Raw genomic sequence first — 23083 nt, 5'->3', positions numbered from 1 at the left:
AAGTTACTTAGCATCTCTCTGCCCCAATTTCCTCTTCTGAAAAATGGGAGTAAGACTACCTCATAAGGAGTATTAATATAAGTAGATTGCTTAGAAAATTGCCTGATGATCATACTAAGTGCTGTATATGTGTTACCTATTATGATTATTGTTATGATTGCTATTATTGTGTATATCTTCTCTAGAGTATAAGCTACCCTTGTCTGACTTATCACTGTATTCCCAAAGACTAGCGCTGTGCCTGGCACATAATAGATTTTCAATAATTTTTTGAGGAAGGGAGGGAGGGAGGGAGGGAGAAAGGAAGGAAGGAAGGAAGAGAGGGAGGGAGGAAGGAAGGAAGGAAGGAATTTTAAGTGAGTGGCAGAATTCCCAAATCCTTTTCTGAAACTGCTTTTGACAGCGACACTGTCTTTTATTTACAACAGCTTTTGGAGCTGTTTGACAGCGAAGACCCACGGGAACGGGACTACTTAAAAACAGTCTTACACAGAATTTATGGCAAGTTTCTTGGTCTTAGAGCATTTATCCGAAAACAGATTAACAATATTTTTCTAAGGTAAGTGGAGGGTGGGGGGAGAAGGAGAAGCAAAGTTGGTGGTTTTATAGAAGTATTAAGTAAACCTCAAATATTTGACCATAGTGTACTGACTTTTTCTCTTTTTTCTTTTATCTTCTCTCCTCCCCTCCCCTCCCCTCCCCTCTTCTTTTCTGTGTCTTTTTAGGTTTGTTTATGAAACAGAACACTTCAATGGTGTAGCTGAACTGCTGGAAATATTAGGAAGGTAAGCACATTTTTATCTCATTGCTAATCTCAGGTGAATGTCGTTGTGACAGGTTCAGGTGGCTACAGGGAAATGCTACCCCAAATCCCTTGCTTGTATGTACATCGGGTCTCATCTGTGCTTATAGCATGTTTCCCAGCTGACTCTACAAGGCACAGTTTTGTGTTTCCCTTGTTCTATAATTATGAATTGCTATTTTTTTTGGAATGACTGAAAGAGCTAACAGTTTATTCATTATTCATCTAATTGCAGTCAGGCCAGTTACATCTTATTCTTGTCAGTTTCGTTTCTAGGCTACCTCTCCTGTGCCATAATTTTTGAAAGTAAGTTTATAATAAGTTAGAAAGATTGCCATTTTCAAAGAGTCCGTGTACCCAAGTCAAGTTCTTGAACAGCTGCTGCCTGGAGTAGTGGAATGAATTGGAAAGAGACAGCTGTTGTGTGGGTTTCTACACACAAGAGAGCTAATGTAACTGGACGATGTGATTACTTAGTCTCTCCTCCTAATATGAGGAGAGAGGGAAGGTGGAGTCACACGGTTCTCTCTGGGACTTCCCATAGTTGGGCTCTTTACCCAGGGATAATCTTGGCCTGGGCCAGTTTCAGGAACGGGAAGGAATGATGTCTGGAAATGGAAAGGGTCATGAGTGAGCAAGGCAGGCGATTATTTGGGGAAGGAAAAGAGGGAAGGAAAAATAAAGAGTTGTTGATACAAAAGCTTTTGGGAACTATCCAACTAGGTGTGAGATCTCAGGAGACTTTGCTGGGAGATCAGAAGCAAATTTCCTTCTTCTAAATTTCCTTCCTACTTAAAGATATTCTTTAAAGCAACTAAGAAGTCTTGAATGCCACTGGGGTGGGTTTTGGGTTGTTCTGGACTAAACATAAACTGATTAAGATTTAACCTAATCTCACAAGAACAGTGTCTCAATTTAGCTTGTTGTGGTAACATTGCTAATTCATGTCTCTTTTCTTTTTCCTAGTATTATCAATGGCTTTGCTTTACCTCTTAAGGCAGAACACAAACAGTTTCTGGTGAAAGTGTTGATCCCTTTACACACTGTGAGGAGCTTATCACTCTTCCATGCCCAGGTAGAATTTTGTACAACTACTTTTGGAAGCAAAATAAAGTTTGTAAACCCAGTGTTTCATTGATATTGTTATTTACTTAATTTACACAAACAAACCGCTTGTTAAAGCGGTTCCCCAAGGCAAATAAAAATGTGTATATATTTTCCTATGTATAGGAGTGTCATGGGGATATTTTTCAAGTGGGAGAAGCATTTGTTTAATCATATCATTTTACAGAGAGAACTTAGATACTTGCCCAAGTTCACACAGTTATATACTGAAAGTTTGCATATAATAAAATGTAATGGGCTTTTCAGATGTGTACCTTTGGACATGTGTAATCATTTTGGGATGTTCTTGAATCTTTTAGCTCATCCTCATTTTGCATTAGTCTATCCTTGCCCTTTGCCCCCTCTTCCAGTTCATCCACCATTTCTTTCTCACTTCCTATATACAAATAACACTCTCACAAGTAAACAAATCAATCAGTATTTTCACTTACTTTTATTTTTAGCCTCCATTACTTTAAAAAGCACACCCTGTCTAGTCCCCACTCTGATTTCCCTGCTAAAACTGCCTTGCATGGTAAGCATGTCATTAGGAGGTAGATAAATGATCTAGTGGCATTTTAATTTTACCAGTTCAAACCTCTGACGCCCTCCTCCTTGCAATGGGAGTGTTTTGAGTTTGCATAAAAATGTAACACATTTTTCAGAGTGGTGTTCCTCTTTAAATGTGAAATGCTGTGTTTCGAGGAAAAATTAGTCCATATGCTTCTAATTTAGAACACCATCAAAATGTTGTTTTGCAAGGGTGGATTTCTTGTCCAAGAATCTTTACGAGCCCTTTTGCAGATCTTGTCTCTAGTTTTTGAAATAGGATATCACATTTCATGATCATTTACAAATTCTTACCTCGATGGGTTAGCATCAGATGTAGAACTCTTTGTGTTTGTCCAGGGCTCTACCTGTGGCAGGTACAACCTTTTATCTTTCCATGAAGCTGCTTCAGTTTGCGTGTGCCATTTCATGCCACCAGCAATGTCTTTAATAAGTGCCTGCTTCTCATATAGGACTCTTCTGGAACCACAGTAAACCCCAGTACTGTTGATGTTCCAGCAAAGAGAAAAGAAGCCCATGAGATGTAGCTCAAACTATATGTAGATGAGATACTTTCAGAATATACTGGATGTGCTGTTTCACCTCTGCTTTTCATTAGCTGAATATTTCATGTCCCAATATGCTTTTTAAAAAAATTTCCCTGGAGCCTTGTTAGTGTCGATCTTTGGCTTGAAAAAGTAGCTTCATATTTTGCTTTATATATATTTTATTTTAAAAATGAATTGAATGTGAAGTTATTAAAACCAGACTCTGGAAACTTTTTAGGGCTTTTTAATAATACATCTTTGAGCCCTGAGTATATAGAATTTCCAATTTTGTCTTTTGTCTGTTTGTTTCTCCAGCTGGCATATTGCATAGTACAGTTTCTGGAGAAAGATCCTTCACTCACAGAACCAGTAAGTATTTTTTCCATAATTTCAAAACACTTCAGAAAGACCACTTTTCATGGTGTATAGAAGAAAATTAACTGCAATTTGTTTTTCCCCTTTTCATTTTAGGTTATTAGGGGATTAATGAAATTTTTGGCCCAAAACATGTAGTCAAAAGAGGTAAGTGCTCAATGTCAGTGTGTTAATAGCTTACTAGAGCACTGAGATAATAAGCATGTGTAAAAATGCATTATCTCCTCTAATCCTTATTGTAACTCAGCAAGGCAGGACTGTAAGTATTCTCATTTGACTAGTTATGAAACTGCTATTTAGAGGTTTAGTAGCCTACCTGGGTATGCTAAGTACAGGTGATTAGGCCACAACCTGCCTCCCTGATTCCTGAACCCTGGGCTTTTACCCTGGGCTGCTCAGCCCTGGGTAAGTCCAAGGCAGACCCCAGTCATGTGTCCAACTGTCTAGCTCTACTGATGTCCCCTTCCTAGTGACCACCTACATAATATGAAGGTTTTGCTGTCACTGTTGATAGATGCTACAGCAAGCTGCCCCAATACCCACTTTAAAGCCTCATGTAGGTGGGATCTTACTATGCACAATCTTAAACTATATTACAGACCTTTAGTTTCAGCTATTCACAGGTGGCCCTGGAAATCTCTGATCTACAATCATTTGTACTTTTGCCAAGACCTAAGTGAGCATGTGCTGTGTGAGGTTTCCGTGGAGGAAGTGAAGCTCTTAGCCTCGCGGTGAGCCTAGCTGGGCACCAGATCTGCACCCACTTTTCTGAAAGGTTAGAAACCATATGGAAAATGGCCCACAAACAAAGGTCAGCTGTTAGTTTTTCATGTGGAGAGTATTTTGGAAGAACTTCAGAATGTTTCTCAACAAATGGCAAGGCTCGACTATATTTCGCTTTTAACAGAAACACCCTCCTTCTCAAATCAGCTACAATTCTCCAAAACCCTACTTTACACATTTTCAGAAAATCATCTAATTTCTTAATACCTGTTAGGTAAGATTAAACTATGCATTGCTACCCAGATGCATCTCAAGATATGAAAACATCATGTTTTGTACTTTAATTGCAGGCTTAATTTTTTTTCTAGGCAGTTATTTCTTCATGCCTAAATAGGAAAGTGGTTTTAACTTCTCTGTCAGTTTTCCATTATGTTGGAAGCGAGTGACCCTACTATTGATTTGATTCCATTTTGTGATCTAAAAGCTCTGGTTCTGGAGGCACATGGTACTGAGGTCACAAGATTCACTGTGCTCTGTAGCGAGTGAGTGTGTTCATATGTATATGTGTGTAAGTGTGGAGATTGGGTCCGTGTGTGCTGAGGGGTTTAAAGTGGCGTGTGTGTGTGGCTGAACCTCCTCATTTGTCTCTCTGACTTCGTGTGTTCTGCGAACTGGTGTCTCTTAGAGGAGCGCCTAGCACATAGCAGGGGCTGTAAATGTTTGGCAAATATCTGCATGTGCGGCCGCCGTGAGCTTTGTCCATCGTGCCGGAGGGCCACTTGCCCACTGTTTTAAAAATATGGAGGAGGGGAGGAGAGCCCCAAAGGGATAGTCCCGTTTCCCAGGGCCCTGCTGCAGTGTGTAAGTACTCCTCATTCTGTATAATAGATGTAGCACAGAGTATTTTTTCCAGAGTAAATAGAATCACATTTTCAATGCCGTAGGGAATTTGTTCTTAATAAGTATTCTCTGATGAATTCCTTGTGAAATGAACATCTAACATAAGTTAAACCCTGATTTGTTTTGTTCATGTTTGGTTTTATGTATAAATTTTCATTATATTAAAACTGCAAAACCCTCATTATTCCTTTGTCCATATGGATTTTTTAATCAAGCACCTGACACTTTGTGTTTTGCCTGTACTTCCAGGTTATGTTCCTTGGGGAGCTGGAAGAAATATTGGATGTGATTGAACCTTCACAGTTTGTTAAAATCCAAGAACCTTTGTTTAAACAAATTGCCAAGTGTGTCTCTAGCCCCCATTTTCAGGTTAGTAATAAGAGGGCATGAGCCAGAGTGGCTTATACAACATGTATTATTTTGGTAAAGTTTCATCGGTATTGAAAGAAATGTAATGGACACTAACTACCTGTTGTTGTTGTTGTTGTTTTCGTGGTACGCGGGCCTCTCACTGTTGTGCCCTCTCCTGTTGCGGAGCACAGGCTCCGGACGCTCAGGCTCAGCGGCCATGGCTCACGGGCCTAGCCGCTCCACGGCATGTGGGACCTTCCCGGACCGGGGCACGAACCCGTGTCCCCTGCATCGGCAGGCGGACTCTCAACCACTGCACCACCAGGGAAGCCCTACCTGTTGTTTTTATTGGCTGATTTTTCACACGATAACAATACTTTTGGTAATCACCACCTTCATCTTGAACACTTGTTACATGACAGCTGCTGTGACGGGTGCTTTCTGTCCAGTAACTTGAATTCTCATGACCACTCTGCAAGGAGGGCATTATGATTTTTACAGACGTAAACACTGACCCTCAAAGTGGTCAAATAACATGTCTCAAGTAAAAGGGCTGAATAAGAGGTGGACTGGTAGGGATCCTATAGTGTGTAAGAGAGAATGCTGAATAAAGCTTAAAAGAAAAAGAGAATGCTGATATTCTATACTGTGCTAGATGTTTTTAAACTTCAAATTATCCTCTGAGGCTTCACCCCCACTTTCTAGATGAGAAAAATGAGGCTCAGAGAATGATTTGCTCAAGTGCCCCAGTTAATAGGGAGTGGGGAGTCACATAGGCGTCGCTTCTGGTGAAAGCCCGTGCCCTTCCTGTGGCACCACTCTGCCTCCTTGTGGCCGCTCTGGGAGAACACAGGGAGGGTGAGCCTGGGCAACCCTTTTCTCAACTGGGGACATTTTAGCAGTGCTGTGGGACCCACACTGGAGAGAAGAAGGTGATCTTGGGTGAAACACGTTAGGTTTTATACTTTGGCTGTCTCACCAAAGGTCCAAGTCACAGACCTAGAGAACTGATTCTTTATATACTGCCTGTTGATTGGAAGAGACTGTTCAGATTGTATTTGGCATCACAGAACCCCATTGCTAACATGGGGGACTTGATGGTGGACTTTTCTCTGAGCTGTCATTATCCTGCATAGTTAGAGACACTGGCTGTAGTTGTTGTTTTAATTTTTGACCTAAAGACATCTTAGTATGTCAAGTCAGTGATCTTATGACAACTTTGCAATTGTACCACAAAGCCAAAAAAACAAAAAAAGAGTAGAAACCATTACATGAACCATTACATTCAGATAATATGACATGTCTAGATTTTTTTTTTAATGCGGGACACTATGTACATGTTTTACATATTACACATGGCCTGTGGTGCTCAAATATCTGGATTGTTTACCTTATTTTTCAGTTTTTATCATGTGTTTGTGGTAATGGAGGGCAAAGAGTGGGACTCTCTTTTCAAATGAGTACCACCAGGGAGCCTTAAATGAAGCTCAGAAGCTTAGAAAGGAGACAGACTGTCATAATTAGCTAGGGCTGTGTCTTAGGGCTACTCTAACAAAATACCACAGACTCTGGTGGCTTATAAACAACAGAAATTTTTTCTCACAGTCCTGGAGGCTGGCAGTCTGAGATCAGAGTGGCAGCACCATTGGGTGAGGGCTCTCTTCTGGGTCACAGACTTCTTGCTGTATCCTCACATGGTGGAAGGGGCTAGGGAGCTCTTGGGAGCCTCCTTTAAAAGGCACCAATCCCATCGCCTTTGGAGGTTAGGATCTCAACGTAGGAGTTTTGGGGGGACACAAACATTTAGACTGCAGCAGGCTTCCATAACAAAACACCCCACATTGTGTGGCTTAAACAACAGGAATTGATTTCTCATAGTTCTGTAGACTGGAAGTCTGAGATCCGAGTGCCAGCGTGGTATGCTTCTCTGAGGGCTCTTTCTGGCTTGCACATCTCACTGTGTCCTCACATGGCCTTTCCCGCCTGCATGCTTGAGGAAAGAGAAGGAAATCTCTCTCTTCCTCTCCGTATAAGGCCACCAAGCCTATCGTATTAGGGCCCCACCCATATGACCTCATTTAACCTTAATTAACTCCTATCTCCAAATGCACTCACGCTAGGGGTTAGGGCTTCAGCATTTGGATTTCCTGCAGGAGGGGGAGACGGGGATGGAGGTGGGGGAGCGGGGACACAATTCAGTCCATAGCAGAAGGAAAAAAATTTTAAATTCCTTGACAGAAGTAAAACTGAGAACAAAAGAAAGAAGGAGAGTAAAGAAGTTCTTTGTTCATTAATTGAGTGTTCATTGGTTCATCCAACAGACATTTATCGAGTGTCACTCTGTGTAGTCAGATGCCGCTCACTACTTGCCCAGGTGAGGCATTGGGGTTAGAAGGCTCTGAGCTAGAGACACTGCACTGTGTGTGTGCAGGAAGACAGTGGGTCCCAGGAAAGTAGTGGTCTGTCCTGCTGTCAGACATGCTAGTTTTCACTTTGCATAAGCAGTGCCTTTCCTCTTTAAAGGGCTTTGCTGGATACTGACTTTCTTTCTGTAAGTGATTTTACATACTGATAAATAGATACATAGAGCTTAAGATACTTATTAGCATTAAGTAGCAGGTAAATATCAGGCTCATACTTGGATATAGGAAAAGCCTAGGTCTCTCTGCCTTTACTAGCATCCTCTTGTGGTCTCTTTAAGAATTTCTCCTATGGGTTGTTTTCAGAACAGCCTCATGCCTATTTCTCCTCTTCACCCTGCCCTTTCCTTGCCTTGTGCTCTACCTGCCTCAGCCACATGTATGCTTCATGTTTCCAGACACATTGTCCGTGTTGGTGCCTCTGCCCGCCTTTCCTGTAATTCCTTTGGCTTCTTTCCTTCATCCTTCAAAGCCCAGCTTAGATGCTATGGCCTGTGGTACATTTCTGCCACTCTTCCTGTCCCCCCGAGTCATCTGGATTGTTCTTTCTGCTCTTTCCTCTGGCTCTTTATTTCTAGATCTGATACAGCATCTATCACAGTTCATGTTGGATTGGGGATCGTGGAACCCCCTTTCCCTACCAGCACACGAGCTCCATAGGGATAATAGAGTGAAGAGGTTAAGCAGGGACTTAGGAGTCTGTCACTTGCTAGCCATGTGACCTTGAGGCTATGGCTTATCTCCTCTGAGCCTCAGTTTCCTCATTTGCAAAATAGAAATAATGGTACCTATTCTGTGTGTTGGTTGTGAGGATTAAATGAGAAAATATGTAAGTGAAACACTTACCACAGTGCCTGGCATATAGTAAACGTTCAATAATAGTGAATTATTTTCTTTGTACTCTTGAGTGTCTAGTGCCTTATGAGACCCAGGATTTTTTTGTGAACCAAATTGAATAATGTAAATGGAAAGGTTCTAATTTCCCAGAGTCTATTGGTGGGCACAGGTTGTACCATTTTATTAAATTAAATGAATACATTTAAGTTAAATTTAAATTTATTTAATTAAAACATAATTTCTTAATCTGTATGAATAAAAGATTTTTCCCTTTCCCCATATAACTACTCTTTTTAGAGGTTTTTAGATTTTTTATTTTTTTGAGACTTTGGTTTATTGGAATTATTATTGTTATTTTAGATTACTTTTTGAGGGCTTCCTCTGAATTCAGAGAGTCAGTTGATAAATGTGGCAGTCAGAAAAAAGGGGTCTGAGATAGCAAGCGAATGTACGTACAGCCAGTATCCCTGAGTCCTAAACTGAGTGACTTCCTCCTGGCTTACCCAGTTCAAAGGAAGGGACCAGAAATGAACTCTGGAAAGAGTCTGGGCACTAGACTCACATCCCAGTTTATCATTGACTAGCAGTGTGACTGTGGCCAGGTTCCCAATCTCTCTGAACCTCAGTGCCCTCTTCTGTACAGTGATTGCCACTCCTTGGATGGTGGTAAGGATGACACATTCTGCCTGCAGGGTGGGCACAGTGCCTGGCCATAGGAGGTGCTTAGCAAATGCGCCTGCTCTGCAGGGATGGGCAGCTGGGTTTTCTTCAGCAGCTACTGACTGAAGGCCAGCCACGCGCTGCACCTTGTGGTTGATCTACAGTGTGCGGGATGAAAGAGGTGAGCCAGGAAGGGGATTAAAGTGATGGGGAAAACAGTGTAGCGTATAGAAGTAGGGTGAGGATGTCTGGAGCTTGCGAGCTGTGTAGGGAAAATGTGGAATCAGATGAAATGGGCATTGTTAAAGGAGAATATAAATAAGTAGGTAGGAAAACTTCTTTTTCATCCCCGAATTGATGAACCACTTCGGAACTTTCTGAAAGATTTTAAACCCACAAAAATGTAAAGTGTGATTAATATTTAATTTTATACTTGATTGAATGATATTAAGATCATCTTAAAATACTTTTGTTTGAAGAGATTATAATTTTGTTTTATCTTTCTCTCTTAACATTTTATTTTTCTTTTCTCAAAGGTGGCAGAAAGGGCACTCTATTATTGGAATAATGAATACATCATGAGTTTGATAGAAGAAAACTCTAATGTCATCCTTCCCATCATGTTTTCCAGTCTTTATAGGATTTCAAAAGAACATTGGAATCCGTAGGTTTTCACAGTTTTCCCCCTCCGTCCCTCCCTCCTCCCCTTCCTTCCTTCCTTGCTTCCTTCCTTCTTCCCACCCCCCTCCCTCCATCCCTCCTTCCCTCCTTCTCTCTCTCCCCGCTCCTTTGGCCTCTCTTCCTCCCTCCTTCTCTTTTGCTTAATAAAATGTCTCGCATGTATGCTATGCGTCAGATGTTGTGCTTGATGCTGAAGATAGATATGTGAAAAGATAAAATCCCTACATTTTAGAAATTCACTGACTGGTTGGGGAGACCCACAAATAAACAGACATTTTATAAAACAGTGTTTTAAGTGCTGTTATATTCAGATATCTGTTTACTTGAGGGCTTCTTGACCTGTCTGTGAATGTAGCTGAGGTATTTTGGGGATGCTCTGGATCAAGAGGAGAAGGTTGTGGATATTGCTAGGGTGGTGATGCTCAAACTGAATCTTAAAAGAATTTGGCAGGTGGATGGGATGGAGAAGTCCATTCAGATAGTCGGTCTACCCATCACATAAAAAAGGCACAAAAAGGTAAGAAGCACCTGTCATGTTCTGAGACCTGTGAATTTGGGAGGGCTGAAGCACAAGGTCATTTGGGGAGGTTGCTGGAAGGTAGGGTTAGAAAGTGGAGTGGTGCCCACGTGAGTCTTCACCCAGTGGATGATAAGGAAACACTAAAGAGTTGTAAGAAGGGAAGTGCTCTGAACTGATTTGCATTTTAACAAGATCCATTTCTTTTTTTTTTTTTTTTTTTTTTTTTTTTTTGGGTACGCGGGCCTCTCACTGTTGTGGCCTCTCCCGTTGCGGAGCACAGGCTCCGGACGCGCAGGCTCAGCCGCCATGGCTCACGGGCCTAGCCGCTCTGCGGCATGTGGGATCTTCCCGGACCGGGGCACTGAACCCGAGTCCCCTGCATCGGCAGGCGGACTGTCAACCACTGCGCCACCAGGGAAGCCCAACAAGATCCATTTCTTAAAAACCAGTTCAGTCACTATATGGGTTCTCTAGGGGGAAAAACATTTTAAAATGTTCAAGGAGGAGTTTATCATCTAGTCTTATGAAAGTTAAAGCATTCTGTATTTGAAGAGCTTTACATATTTCTCTGTGGAATAGAAAGAAAATTTAATGTGGCATTAAAAATTAGAGATAATTTAGTATATTCGTAGTATGTTTGTCTAAAAGTTTTACATACAACTATAAAATACCATATTTCTTACTTTTCACATTTGTCAAATTTTATGACTAAAACTTATAAGAGTAAAGAGCTAGCAAACAAATCTCATTATGTAGATAGCCTCTTGAGAACCTAGAGAGTAGTTCTAGCAAGTGTCTGTAACTGCTCAGTAGCTTGTATTTGGCTCTTCTCCATCACTGCCCATCCTATTTGAGAAGGTCGTTCCCCATAAGTTTCCCTTTTAATGGACACAGTGCAGAAGCAACACAGCAAGTCCACTTTCTTATAACTGTTTTAGAAACATCAAACCCAGGGTTTATTATATGGCCTAACTTTTACCAATGCATTTTTCAATGGTATTCAAAACACACTAAAGGGAAGTAATGTCATGTAGTTTTGCAAAGGGCAGTGTTATTTAGACTCTAGTCTGAATATACGAAGCCCGTCACGGCCGAGTCCTCACGTTGCCAAGAGCTTATTCTTCCACTTGATAAGCATAGGCAGCCGTTTGGCTCTTTAGCTGTTTAGTATTCCACAGCTAGTTGCAGCCATCACCAGCTTGCCAGTTACCTTACCAGCCTGTGTATTGGGTCAGCAAGGGGACTGAGGAGTGGATGGACTGATGCAACTCCCAACTAGAGACGTAACTCGTATTAAACTGCCCAGCTTACAGAGGCTTGGTATCATCTTTGAATATGAACTATAGATATATAAAATTTGTTACCATGGGAACAGCCTTTGATTTTGATGAATTATGTATATTATCGCTTTAAAAATAAAATTCTATGCAAATTCAGGTCTCGAAGGTTGGTCCTACCACAGGTGCTCATTCTTAGGGTGAAGTTGCTTTATTTTTATACTTGCCTTTTTATTAAATTAACAAGTGCCCACAGGCAAGTCTATTCTGGGTACCCATAATTAGGAGGGCAAAATTAGATTTTGTTTTTCTAATCCTGCCAACCCCTCAGAAAGATATCTTACCTAAAGAATGTAGCTCTCTTGATGTGGAAGTGAATTGTAGGTCATTTCTAGTTGTTCCAACTAAAAAGGGAGGGAGACTGCAGTGTGAGGAGCTCATTCAGATAAAGGCTGTACATCCGCTCTCTTCATTCAGCATCCCATTATGTAGGACTAACCAATACGTTGCCTTCTCTCTGTGCTTCCAGGGCTATCGTGGCATTAGTGTACAACGTGTTGAAGGCGTTTATGGAAATGAACAGCACCATGTTTGATGAGCTGACAGCCACATACAAGTCAGATCGTCAGCGGTAACTTTTTAAAGCTTTTTTGTCAGCTGTGCATAATACTGTTGAGTTCTTTTTTTGCTCTTTGCTGAAGTTGCCTAATTGTACCTGAAATCCTAAGCAGCAAATTTTATTTATTTCCATATTCGTTTTCACATGATCATTAGCTGTGACTTTATTAGTCTGCCACTGGGTAACAAAGTGTCATTTTGAAAAAGGCTGCTTTCCTTCTTCCCTTCCATGGTGTTTCTCTTCTGCCTCAGGGTTAAGAGCCTGGCACATAACTGGTATTTCAGGTCCACTTAAGGGGACCATCAGGTAGTTTGCCATCTGGAGTCACTCCCATTCTGAACTAGATTTCTGAACTGATTTGTACTTCACTCCAGCAGCAGGAGAGATGAGGCACCATTTTTGTTTAGCTCTTTGGCCCAGAACTTACTTTCTATACTAAAACCCAACAAATTCCTTATGATTTAGAGAGCAGTGAAAAGAACAAGGAGGTAAAGTGTATTATACAGATCTTGAAATGTTTAAGATCAAAGGAGAGCAGAAACCAGTTGAACTCTTTATCGTAAATGCTCTGGTTTAGTAGGCCTTTCTTGAGTTCATTTACATGATTCTTCAATTTTGATATTTCTTGTTCAATGTGTTCACTTTCCAGAAGATGTTGTCTTACTCCGTTTGGGCTGCTATGACAAAAGACCACATGGGTATTTTATGGGTAGCTTATAAAGAACAAAAATGTATTGCTCACAGTTGTGGAGTCTAAAAGTCCAAGAGCGTGGCACCGGCATGGTTGGATGAGGGACCTCTTTCTGGTTCATATCTGGTCTCACTATGTCTTCACATGGTGGAAGGGACAAGGGATCTCTGTGGGGTCTCTTTTTTTTTTTTTTTTTTTGCGGTACACGGGCCTCTCACTGCTGTGGCCTCTCCCATTGCGGAGCACAGGCTCCAGACGCACAGGCTCAGCGGCCATGGCTCATGGGCCCAGCCACTCCACGGCATGTGGGATCTTCCTGGACCGGGGCACAAACCCGCGTCCCCTGCATCGGCAGGCAGACTCTCAACCACTGCGCCACCAGGGAAGCCCTGTGGGGTCTCTTTTATAAGAGCACTAATCCCATCCATGAGGGCTCCACCCTCATGACCTAATCACTTCCCCAAAGCCCCACCTACTAATACCGTCACCTCTGTGGGCTAGGATTTCAGCATATGAATTTTGGGGGCACACAGATATTCAGACCCTGGCTTGATATACTTGGAGAGATTGAGGAGAGCTTGTTAGTAGTTGAGCCTCCGGGTTGGCTTTTCTCATCCAGAAGAAAATGTCAGCTTTGTGTATATCATAAAACCACAGACCTTCAAGGATCCCAGAGTTTTCATACTCAAGACCTGGCGGAACCTCCTGAGCAAAACTATCTGTGGTTCTCTTGCATCTTTGCCCAATTTTTAATGTGTTACTTGGATTTTAGATAAAAAGAACAATGAAAGGAAAGGTTTGGTGGCAGGGACAAAGGACCTTCATGACGATTTTCTTTTTTTTTTTTTTTTTTTTGCGGTACGCGGGCCTCTCACTGTTGTGGCCTCTCCCGTTGCGGAGCACAGGCTCCAGATGCGCTGGCTCAGCGGCCATGGCTCACGGGCCCAGCTGCTCCGCGGCATGTGGGATCTTCCCGGACCGGGGCACAAACCCGTGTCCCCTGCATCGGCAGGTGGACTCTCAACCACTGTGCCACCAGGAAAACCAATTTTTTTTTTTAATTACCAGGATGCAGTATAGGAAAGTGACTTAATTATGGAATATGGCAAGTGTTTAATGGTAGAGAGAGGAGACTGAGATTTTTTATGCCACATTGAAATAAATACCAGTTATTGGATATGTTGTACCATACCTAAAGAACTTTTAATTTACTATACAGTATTTATAGTTGCTGCAAATCATTAAATTTATAGTAACCCTCCATGTTCCAAACTTAAGTTAAAATCTTTAAAAAAATGTTATTTAAGTAAAGGAGATACAGGACACATTTTTATACTGTGACATACAATTAAGGAGTGCATTGTACATAATATCCTTTCTTTTATGGTAAGTAAAAACCCATTTTTATTATCCTAGTTGAATAAGGATTAAATCTGTAGAATTCCATTAAGACTATTAAAGACCTTATTTCTAAAATATTCAAATCGATTGAATTAAATTCATTCATTTCTGTTGAATTTCAGAACTGTTTTCTGATCATTTATCATTTAAACTAAATAGGCCAAACTCTTGAAAAACATAAGAATGAAACAAGGGGACCAGGAATAGACACTATGAAGCTGATTCTGATAATCTGGTATATTAAAGCGACTTATAGTGAGTGGACTTTCTTAATAACAGAAGGGTTTTTTTAAAGCCAGGATAATATTTTGTCAAGTGAGCAATAGAAAGTTGTACTGAATAGTTGGAAATACTGGTTTTTCCATGGATGTGGGAAGAGAAAAAGAGACTAAAGAGATTTATTTGGTATTGTTAGACAAGAAATGAAAGGAGGATTTCACTTCCGGAAGGCAAGAAGTAACTAACTGTTTCAGTTCAGATCAAAATTTTTTAAGTATTACAAATCTGAAAACAGGTGGGTGTAGTAAGTAACACTCATAGCTATTGATACATATGCCAACGTTAGTGCTCTGTGAAACTGAAATTGGAAGAGAGTTTGACATTATCTCTAGTATGACAACTTGGTGGAGTTTTAAATTGCCACCTACAGGGAGAGAGAAAAGTGGGAAAGTATGGGGGTGACAGAAGCTATCTCAGAAATATTTAGGATTTTTGAAGATAAAGTTGTCAGTGTAAAAGATGTATGATAACTCAGCAAGAAGTTCATCTGGAAGAAAAGCCCCACAGGATAGACTGCGATGATTGCCATGCAACTCTTGATCAAAGACTCGTGAAATGCTTCAGTAACAAGATGAGTGTTTTAATCATGTCAGCACTTAATGTAAACTGCAGATTAGGGCAGTAAGAACCTAACATACGTTTAAGCTGTTTTTTAGTTGGATAAGGTCTCTAAGCCCTTGCTTACCATCTTCTTCCTCCTCCAAATAGGAAGATCAATATGCATTGAAACTCAGCAGGATCTGTAGAATTTACTTTTAAATCAGTGTTCTGTGATAACATTTATCTAGACCTAATCTTATCCTCAGACTGTACTGAGAAACCAAAAGTGATAATTTACCAAACAGCTTGCTTTACAGTTAAGAATCTAGTATCCATAATGGTTGGAGAATTATCTAATCTTGCCCTTGTTACCCTATAAATAAAAATTTTCAGGATCAAAATTACCAAATCGGTAATTGTTTGGAAAACTATTACACTCACTGAGAATCACATTGTGCAGAGTGCATTTGAGCTGGTTGGAACTAGTTGTAGTAAACAAAGCTTAAATCACTGAAACAATAATTATAAAGTGATAATCTTAATTACCATATTATATAATTAAATGTTCCCTCAATACTCTAGTGGAATGAGGTTATAAAATTCCTTAGATATTTCTGGAGACATTTTGGTGGGGGGATGAAGATTAATTTCTGTTGCTCTAGATATCAATATAACTTTTAAAAAATTGGTGACAATAAAAAATATGAGGCAATGGAATTGTATACACATTTCACTTAACCTATGTAGATTTCCTTCCCTGAGTACATATTGTACTGTAGTGAAGTACGAAATTCTTACTAAGTGAAGTTAAATTCTTACCAAGTGAAGTTGCATAAGGACCATAATCTGCCATGCCTGGGGCGGCAGAGCCCCTGTTTTCAGGATTTATCTGAATTTATGGATTCACAAATGTTATCTGGGTCTGCTGTTTACTGGTTCATCACAACATGAAGAAACTAGGGACAATGTAGTGAATTATTTTTAATAAATATGAAATTATTTAATGTATAGTATAGCCATGTGTTCCTGATTTGTGTACTTACTACTTCATTGATGTTAAAGTTAACGTTCTTTATTTTATAAAAATATGGTAATCTAAAAATGTCCTTGGCAAAATAAAATTTGTTTATCTATCTATCTGTCTGTCTATCTATCTATCTGTTTATTTTTGGCTGTGTTGGGTCTTCGTTGCTGTGCACAGCTTTCTCTAGTTGCAGTGAGTGGGAGCTACTCTTCGTTGAGGTGTGCAGGCTTCTCATTGTGGTGACTTCTCTTGTTGCAGAGCACGGGCTCTAGGCACACGGGCTTCAGCAGTTGTGGCTCGCAGGCTCTAGAGCACAGCCTCAGTAGTTGTGGCGCTCGGGCTTAGTTGCTCCACAGCATGTGGGATCTTCCCGGACCAGGGCTCGAACCTGTGTCCCCTGCACTGGCAGGCGGATTCTTAACCACTGCTCCACCAGGGGAGTCCCTACCCTATTTTGAACATCTAGTTTTTTGGTAAATTTTACCAAACAGTGAAATCTGAAAATTCTGGAAGTCATTAGTCAAATTGATATTGAGCCAAATTTGAAGGCTTGGAACGTTACAGATTTAATACCCAATAATATCAACAAAGTTCTGTCCAGAATTAAAACTGAAATCACAGAAGAATGTTTAATTTGTCCATATATATAGGTATAAAATAAGTTAGTAATGTGGATTTTGTGGTTTAATACTTGTAAGAACAAGATTCTGCTAAAGAGTTTACATATACATAATGTAAGAAAAATGAGTAATAATAAAGAGGAAGTATATTTTCTTGACCTACTACATTCTTTGTATCAGTGTCATCTCTATCAACCCTTTTGAGAAACTATTTGGAGACAAAAAGAAAATCAGATTTGAACTAGACCCAAAGTAAAAATGAATAATGTACCATTGGTTTTAGGATAACAGTTACATAAAAATGATCATTTTTCTTTCTTGGTAATTTTGAAGTTAATTTTCTTTATTAAGCTAAGTATAAAGGAATATTAATGTAAAATATTAAAATATTCTTGTCATCTCCTACTCTAGTTTATGTCTATATAAGTGTCAAGAAAAAATAAAAAGTGAAAAAAAAATAAAAAGTGAGAGAGAGAAAAACCAAAAATGCCAAACTTTTCAGAGACCTTTTAAAAAGTGTGGGGAAAAGTATGTCAAAGGGGCAGTTATTGTTGGATAATCTCTTTAAACTTTCTCAGTTATTTACCTTGTATTCTATTTTTTCCCCAGTGAGAAAAAGAAAGAAAAGGAGCGTGAAGAATTGTGGAAAAAACTGGAGGATCTGGAGTTAAAGAGAGGTCTTAGACGTGATGGGATAATTCCAACTTAACAAAAATAATGACAACAACCTTACTAACCTGTGGAGTCACACATTTATGTAGTAGAAGATGGAACAGCAGTTTTCTGTATTGTGCAACTTTACAGTAGATTTCACATTTGTTTCATTATTACAACAGCACTGTATATACCTGTCTCTAAGTAAAGGAAAAAAAAATAAGGACTTCAGTCCAAAGTTTGGACAGTAGATGGACTTCTCAGAACTTGGCAAACATAATCATTGTTCTAACCCCCTTTTAAAAAAAAAAAAGCAGTCTTCAAAGATCTGTCAATGAAATTTGTATATTAAAATTCCATTATTGGGAGTTCCTTATTTATCATTAGCAGAGAGTATGAAACAATTTTCAAATGTGAACAATCTTAAATTTAGCTTGTCTTTCTGCTAAGCTGTTAAGTGTATTTATAGTAAAGGAATGGGAAAAAAAAAGACTGTCATTTCCTTATAAGTTTGTATAACATCCTCCTCCGGGTAACTTGACTGTAATTTGACATCTTTTCCTTTTGCACATCTTCATGAGTTGAATGTCCACGTGGAATGGGGCCGTGAATTATAAAGGTCCCTGATAAAAGTTTTGTTCACTGGAGTGAACATCTTTCCAGTAAGCAGGTAGTCCTGGTACTCCTTTAGTTTCAAAATTAGGAGTAAAAGAGAGCAGGTGATAAACATAGTAGGGAAGGGAATTTTGGATTCACGCATCAGTTTATGGTGACTCCAAATCAATGTCTTGAATCCTTTGAAAACAGGCACTGGGACATCATAGGGTTCAGTACCTGACCAGTATTAGTTATGTACGTCATTGAACACACAAACCAGAGATGTTTTAGAAATGTCAGAAGACATACTTTTGGACCATTTTGAAATAAGAAAGACAAACACTAAACAGTACAACCATGAAATTGATCACCAAGATTGCGAATCTAATTGGGAATAGAGTTGAGCAAACAGCTTGGACTGTTTGGAGTTGTTGCCTTACTTTTTAATATGTATTTATAAAGTATTCCAGCAAAAGAGGATGAAGCCTCTGGGAAAAAAAGAAACATATTACAGTGTTTTTTTGTAGATTCTCATTCTATATCCCATCACAGCACCAGCCCTGTTTTTAGCCAGAAAGGATTCAGGATAAACATTACTATGCATTCTGAATTGAATGCGTATTCCTAACTACTGTATTTGTTACCAAAAGTGGTTCTACAAATGCTACTGAAAAAATCTGGAAATTCCTAATGTCCTGAGTATTAATAATAAAGTTTAAAAATGCTTTTATATCAAAGGTGCATTGTGACCAAATTGTTTAAGAAAAACAAAATCTAAGGCTGTATTATAGATCTATCTTATTGGCTCTCTGCTTTGTATTTAAAAGAGGAAGCTTACATCTTGGGGAGTTAAAATGCTGATAAAACTTGTGTACATTATGTACTTACCTAAAGCAGTTGCATTATTATGTACTGAAAGATATGTGTTTTGGGATTTATTTCCAGGATGCTTTTGCTTGTTATGGACTTGGCAGCAGTGAGTTGATAATCCTAAACAATCCCTTCCAGCAGTATTCGTGGTATAGAGCTGATTCTGCGTTCATGTGTTGAATTGTGATAGTAGCAAACAGGAACATATGAACTGTTGTTGCTCTTAATAGAAATATGGTATCAATATGGGCTTGTATATTTTCTTCCTTCCATTTAAAATATAAGGTAGAATATGCAGTTTTATTCTTTACAAGAAAAAAGGAAAAAAAGAAGCCGCTGACCTTTCTCCCCTACTAAGCGTTTCAGGATTATCAGGTCACAGTTTGTGCGTAAAAGTCAGCTGATTATGGATATTGTCATCTCAATAACTTTGTAAAACAAAAACAAAATTTGGCATTGTTAATTCTGAAAAAGAAACAGCAGTAAAAGAGTCATGTGCAATACCAAACACAACATGGTTTAATGGAATTAATAGATTTTTTTTTTTTTAAGGAACATTAATGGGAATTCAATGTAAAGCTGGCAGAGGCTGCCAAAGATGAAAACAACTTACTTTAAAAGTACTGGAGCAAAGGTGCAAGTTCAAATGCTAAAGATAAAAATAAATTTGTAACAAATCATCTCCTTTAGCCCTTTGATTTTAGCCTGTTAGTTTTAACTCTGCTTTACATTTAATTTTGATATTATAAACTTTTGTTTGCCATTAATTCATCGTTTTAGATTGAGGACATTACAATCACAGGTTTATGAAATATCTCTGCCCATTAGAATGAAATGCAGTCATTTGAGATGAGAAAGACCAGGATCCTTTTTTTGCACCTTACCCTGTCCTCAGAGTTAAGGTGAGAGCTACACCGATATCCTTGATGTCAATTTCATATGTTGATCATTCCAAACTGAGAAGAATAAAGCCAAATTTTAGACATATTTAAAGTTATTATAGATATATGTCTAAAATTCATAGGGCAACTTCTGAGAAGAAACGCTGTCTTTTCTTTTTTAACTGAAAGTGACAATGTGGCATTTGTCATGTTGTGTCCAGTGATGCACAGTAACTGAGGTAATCTGACTGTTGCACTATGTGACATATTTAAGGACGTACTTGCTGCATTTGCAGCAGCCCTCTCTTTGTCCTTTCCCACATTTCTGCTGTTGCTGCAACTTGAGTTAATTGTGACAAATGCATCTTTGTGTTATATTTTGTTTGCTTCCTAATTTCCAGAACTATATATAAATATATTTTTTAAATAGCAAATATTGTAGTTAGTGAGTGATGATCACTCCAACCTTATCCCTACCATATTGGTTTCAGGGGTAGGATTAAGAGTGTCTTTGGAAGAAAAAACAAAAAACAAAAACAGAACCCTGTGGTTTAGAAGGATGCTGAGGCCTTAGGCTGTGGGCCTAGAACAACCATGTGAGTGAATTGACCCATCTCATACTTTGAATCAAGCATGCATTCCTTTTCTCGTTGTGCAGGTGTCTCTAGTTGTTTTCCTTCAGTGTTTTCGTCCTTTTAAATTTTATTATATTTTGCTCTCCCTGACATCTGTTTTTTATAAAATAAAAAATAAAAAAAGTAAGACATAGATAATACCCTCAATGCCTCTGGATACTCACAAGCAGGGTTATGCTCCTTCATCTTGGGCTTGCTTGCCTAAATGGAAGGGTTTAATTTATTTTGTACCTCCTTCTATGCGTGGGACAGTCCAGGGTGCAGAGCTAGGAATTGCTTATAATTGCACCTGCTATACTTAAATGTATAGCCCTAGGCTCAATCACACTATGGAAAGAAAAAAAAAATTATATTTAGAGCTTTAAAAGCTTTTTTATTTTTTTGTGGGGATCGGGGGGTGGGAGAGGGAAGATGTATGGATGTTATTGGCATTTTTAAATGTTCAGAGGTTTTTGTTTTGTTTTGTTTTGTTTCTTCTGTTTTGTTTTTTCTTCCCTTTAATTGGATGCACTGACCTGGCCCAAGAAATGAAGAGATTCTCTCTTTTGATGCTATTACCAATGTTACAACCAAGTGACAGTCACCTGTAGCAAAAAGGTGGCACCAGACATGATCAGTGATATTTTATTTGCACATCAATATTTTTATTTTTATATTCTGGCTCAGCTGCTTCTCTGAGTGGAGTTAAGGAATGAGCCACAAAGGATTTTTGTAGTAGCTATATTGGCAATGCATTTTATATTTCTCAGTATTTAATTTTGAAACTCTAAAAGGATTGTGCATCTTGAGAGAAAGTTGGGCAAATTTTAATCTAGTGTTAATTTGTGCTGCTTCTTGTGCATGATAGCAGCAGTAGTATCTCTCTTGGAAATAAACATCCCATATTATGATGTCTATGAATATAGGTTTCCTTTTCTACCCTCCCTTCCTCCCTCCTTCCTTCCCTCCCTCCCTCCCTCCCTCCCTCCTTTCCTTCCTTCCTTCCTTCCCTTCTCTTTCTTTACTTTTTTGGAAATCACTTATTGTATATAAGTTGTAATCCAGACCTCATGTATCAATGGGGAACTTTCAAATATAAATATTACCAATACATTTTCTGGTTGTTGTCTGATTTTTGATTGAGGTATAATGAGAATGACATGTCCATCGCTTTTGGTTTGAGGATTTCGCTTTAGCTTCATAAATCTTTTGGTATTTTAGTATTTCATTGTTTTAGCAGGAGAGGGCAGCAAAAGTTCATTTTCCCTGTTAGAAATGCTGTGGTTCATGATTGGTTTTAAATTTAGTTGTGTGTGTGTTTTTTTTAAACAGCACCTGTTTGTGGGTAGAGGTAAAAATGAAACATTTTTGATATGAAAAGTTGCATATGAAAGTTATAGACTGGTTCAACCAGACAGTGAAGACTTCTGATCCACATTAAAGTTAAAATGCCACAAAGCAATCTTCCAGCGCTGGCTAAAATATGCTACTTCCTTTTCAAACACAACAAAATGCAAGCCGAGTCTTAAAACATTTGGAGTTTTAAAATGTCTTTCTTTGAAAATGATTTACTTTCTTCAAAGTGGTAACAGAAACAAAAATGAAGGTGCTCCCAAAGGGAAATGTAACCTTCCCCTTTCACAGGTGTGTGAGAGGTTCTGTACTGTGGGTGCATCCTAATAAAGAAGCAGTGAAGAGTTTTCAGGTGCCTGGCTGTGTGTATTTGTTTGTTTGTCTGTTTCTGATGTCCATGGCCTTTTTGAACCATACTCATGGTAGATGTGATCAATGTAGCTGTGAGGCAGTGGGGTTGGTATGTTCAGGCTTTCAACTTGAGAAAATCAGTTTGTGATTAGGGAGCGGTCCAATGTCTATTGCTGGATAACAAACTACCCCAAAACTTGGTGACAGAACATTTGTTCACAAATGTATGGTGTGGGCAGGACTTGGCAATAATGTCTTGTCTCTGCTATTCAAGTATCAACTTGGGTTTATCAAGTGGGATAGGAGAATTCATTTCCAACATGGCTCACTCATATGGCTATTGGCAAGTTGGTGCTGGCTGTTGGCTTGGGGTTCAGCCAGAGGCCTCAGTTCTTCTTGACATGGGCCTCCTTATGGGGATGCCTTCTTGGGCTTCCTCACAGCCTGACAACTAGGAATGAGTGTTTTAAGAGACAGGAAGTGGACACTGCCAATACTTTAAGGCCTGGGCCCAGAAACTGTCATGGCATCACTTCTGTAATATTTTCTTGGTCAAACAATGACAAGGTCTGCTCAGATACAAGTGGAGGGGACATAGGCCTCATCATGATGTGTTGAGATGAGTGTCATCTGTAGCCAACCATGGGATATGCTTTCTTTGTAAAGCATTTGATTTAGGTGTGCTTTCCTCTCTTGGCTAATTAAATCATATCAGATTTGGAACCATGTAGAGTTAACCAATTACTGTTTCATGTTCAGTTAAACTCTGACTTGGGGAGGGAAAAATCTTTGTAAATTTAGCAGTTTTGTATTTCAAAGCATGACCATTTTAACATCTGAAG

General features: G+C 39.3%; 1 protein-coding gene across 1 annotated transcript in view; it reads left to right on the top strand.

Moving 5' to 3' along the window:
* PPP2R5E (protein phosphatase 2 regulatory subunit B'epsilon) overlaps positions 1 to 22238 on the top strand; it is a 153605-nt gene extending 131367 nt beyond the window's left edge. Inside the window, 9 exon segments of the mRNA XM_032621892.1 lie at positions 429 to 559; positions 726 to 785; positions 1769 to 1877; positions 3319 to 3372; positions 3475 to 3525; positions 5251 to 5370; positions 9806 to 9933; positions 12277 to 12378; positions 17531 to 22238. Of these exon segments, the coding sequence (XP_032477783.1) occupies positions 429 to 559; positions 726 to 785; positions 1769 to 1877; positions 3319 to 3372; positions 3475 to 3525; positions 5251 to 5370; positions 9806 to 9933; positions 12277 to 12378; positions 17531 to 17630 (855 nt within the window). The 3' untranslated portion in view covers positions 17631 to 22238.
* Positions 22239 to 23083: the final 845 nt, after the last annotated feature.

This window comes from Phocoena sinus, chromosome 2 (genome assembly GCF_008692025.1).
Source record: "Phocoena sinus isolate mPhoSin1 chromosome 2, mPhoSin1.pri, whole genome shotgun sequence".
NCBI lineage: Eukaryota > Metazoa > Chordata > Mammalia > Artiodactyla > Phocoenidae > Phocoena > Phocoena sinus.
Note: the sequence above shows the minus strand (reverse complement) of the source record. Positions and strands in the feature narration are given on the sequence as shown.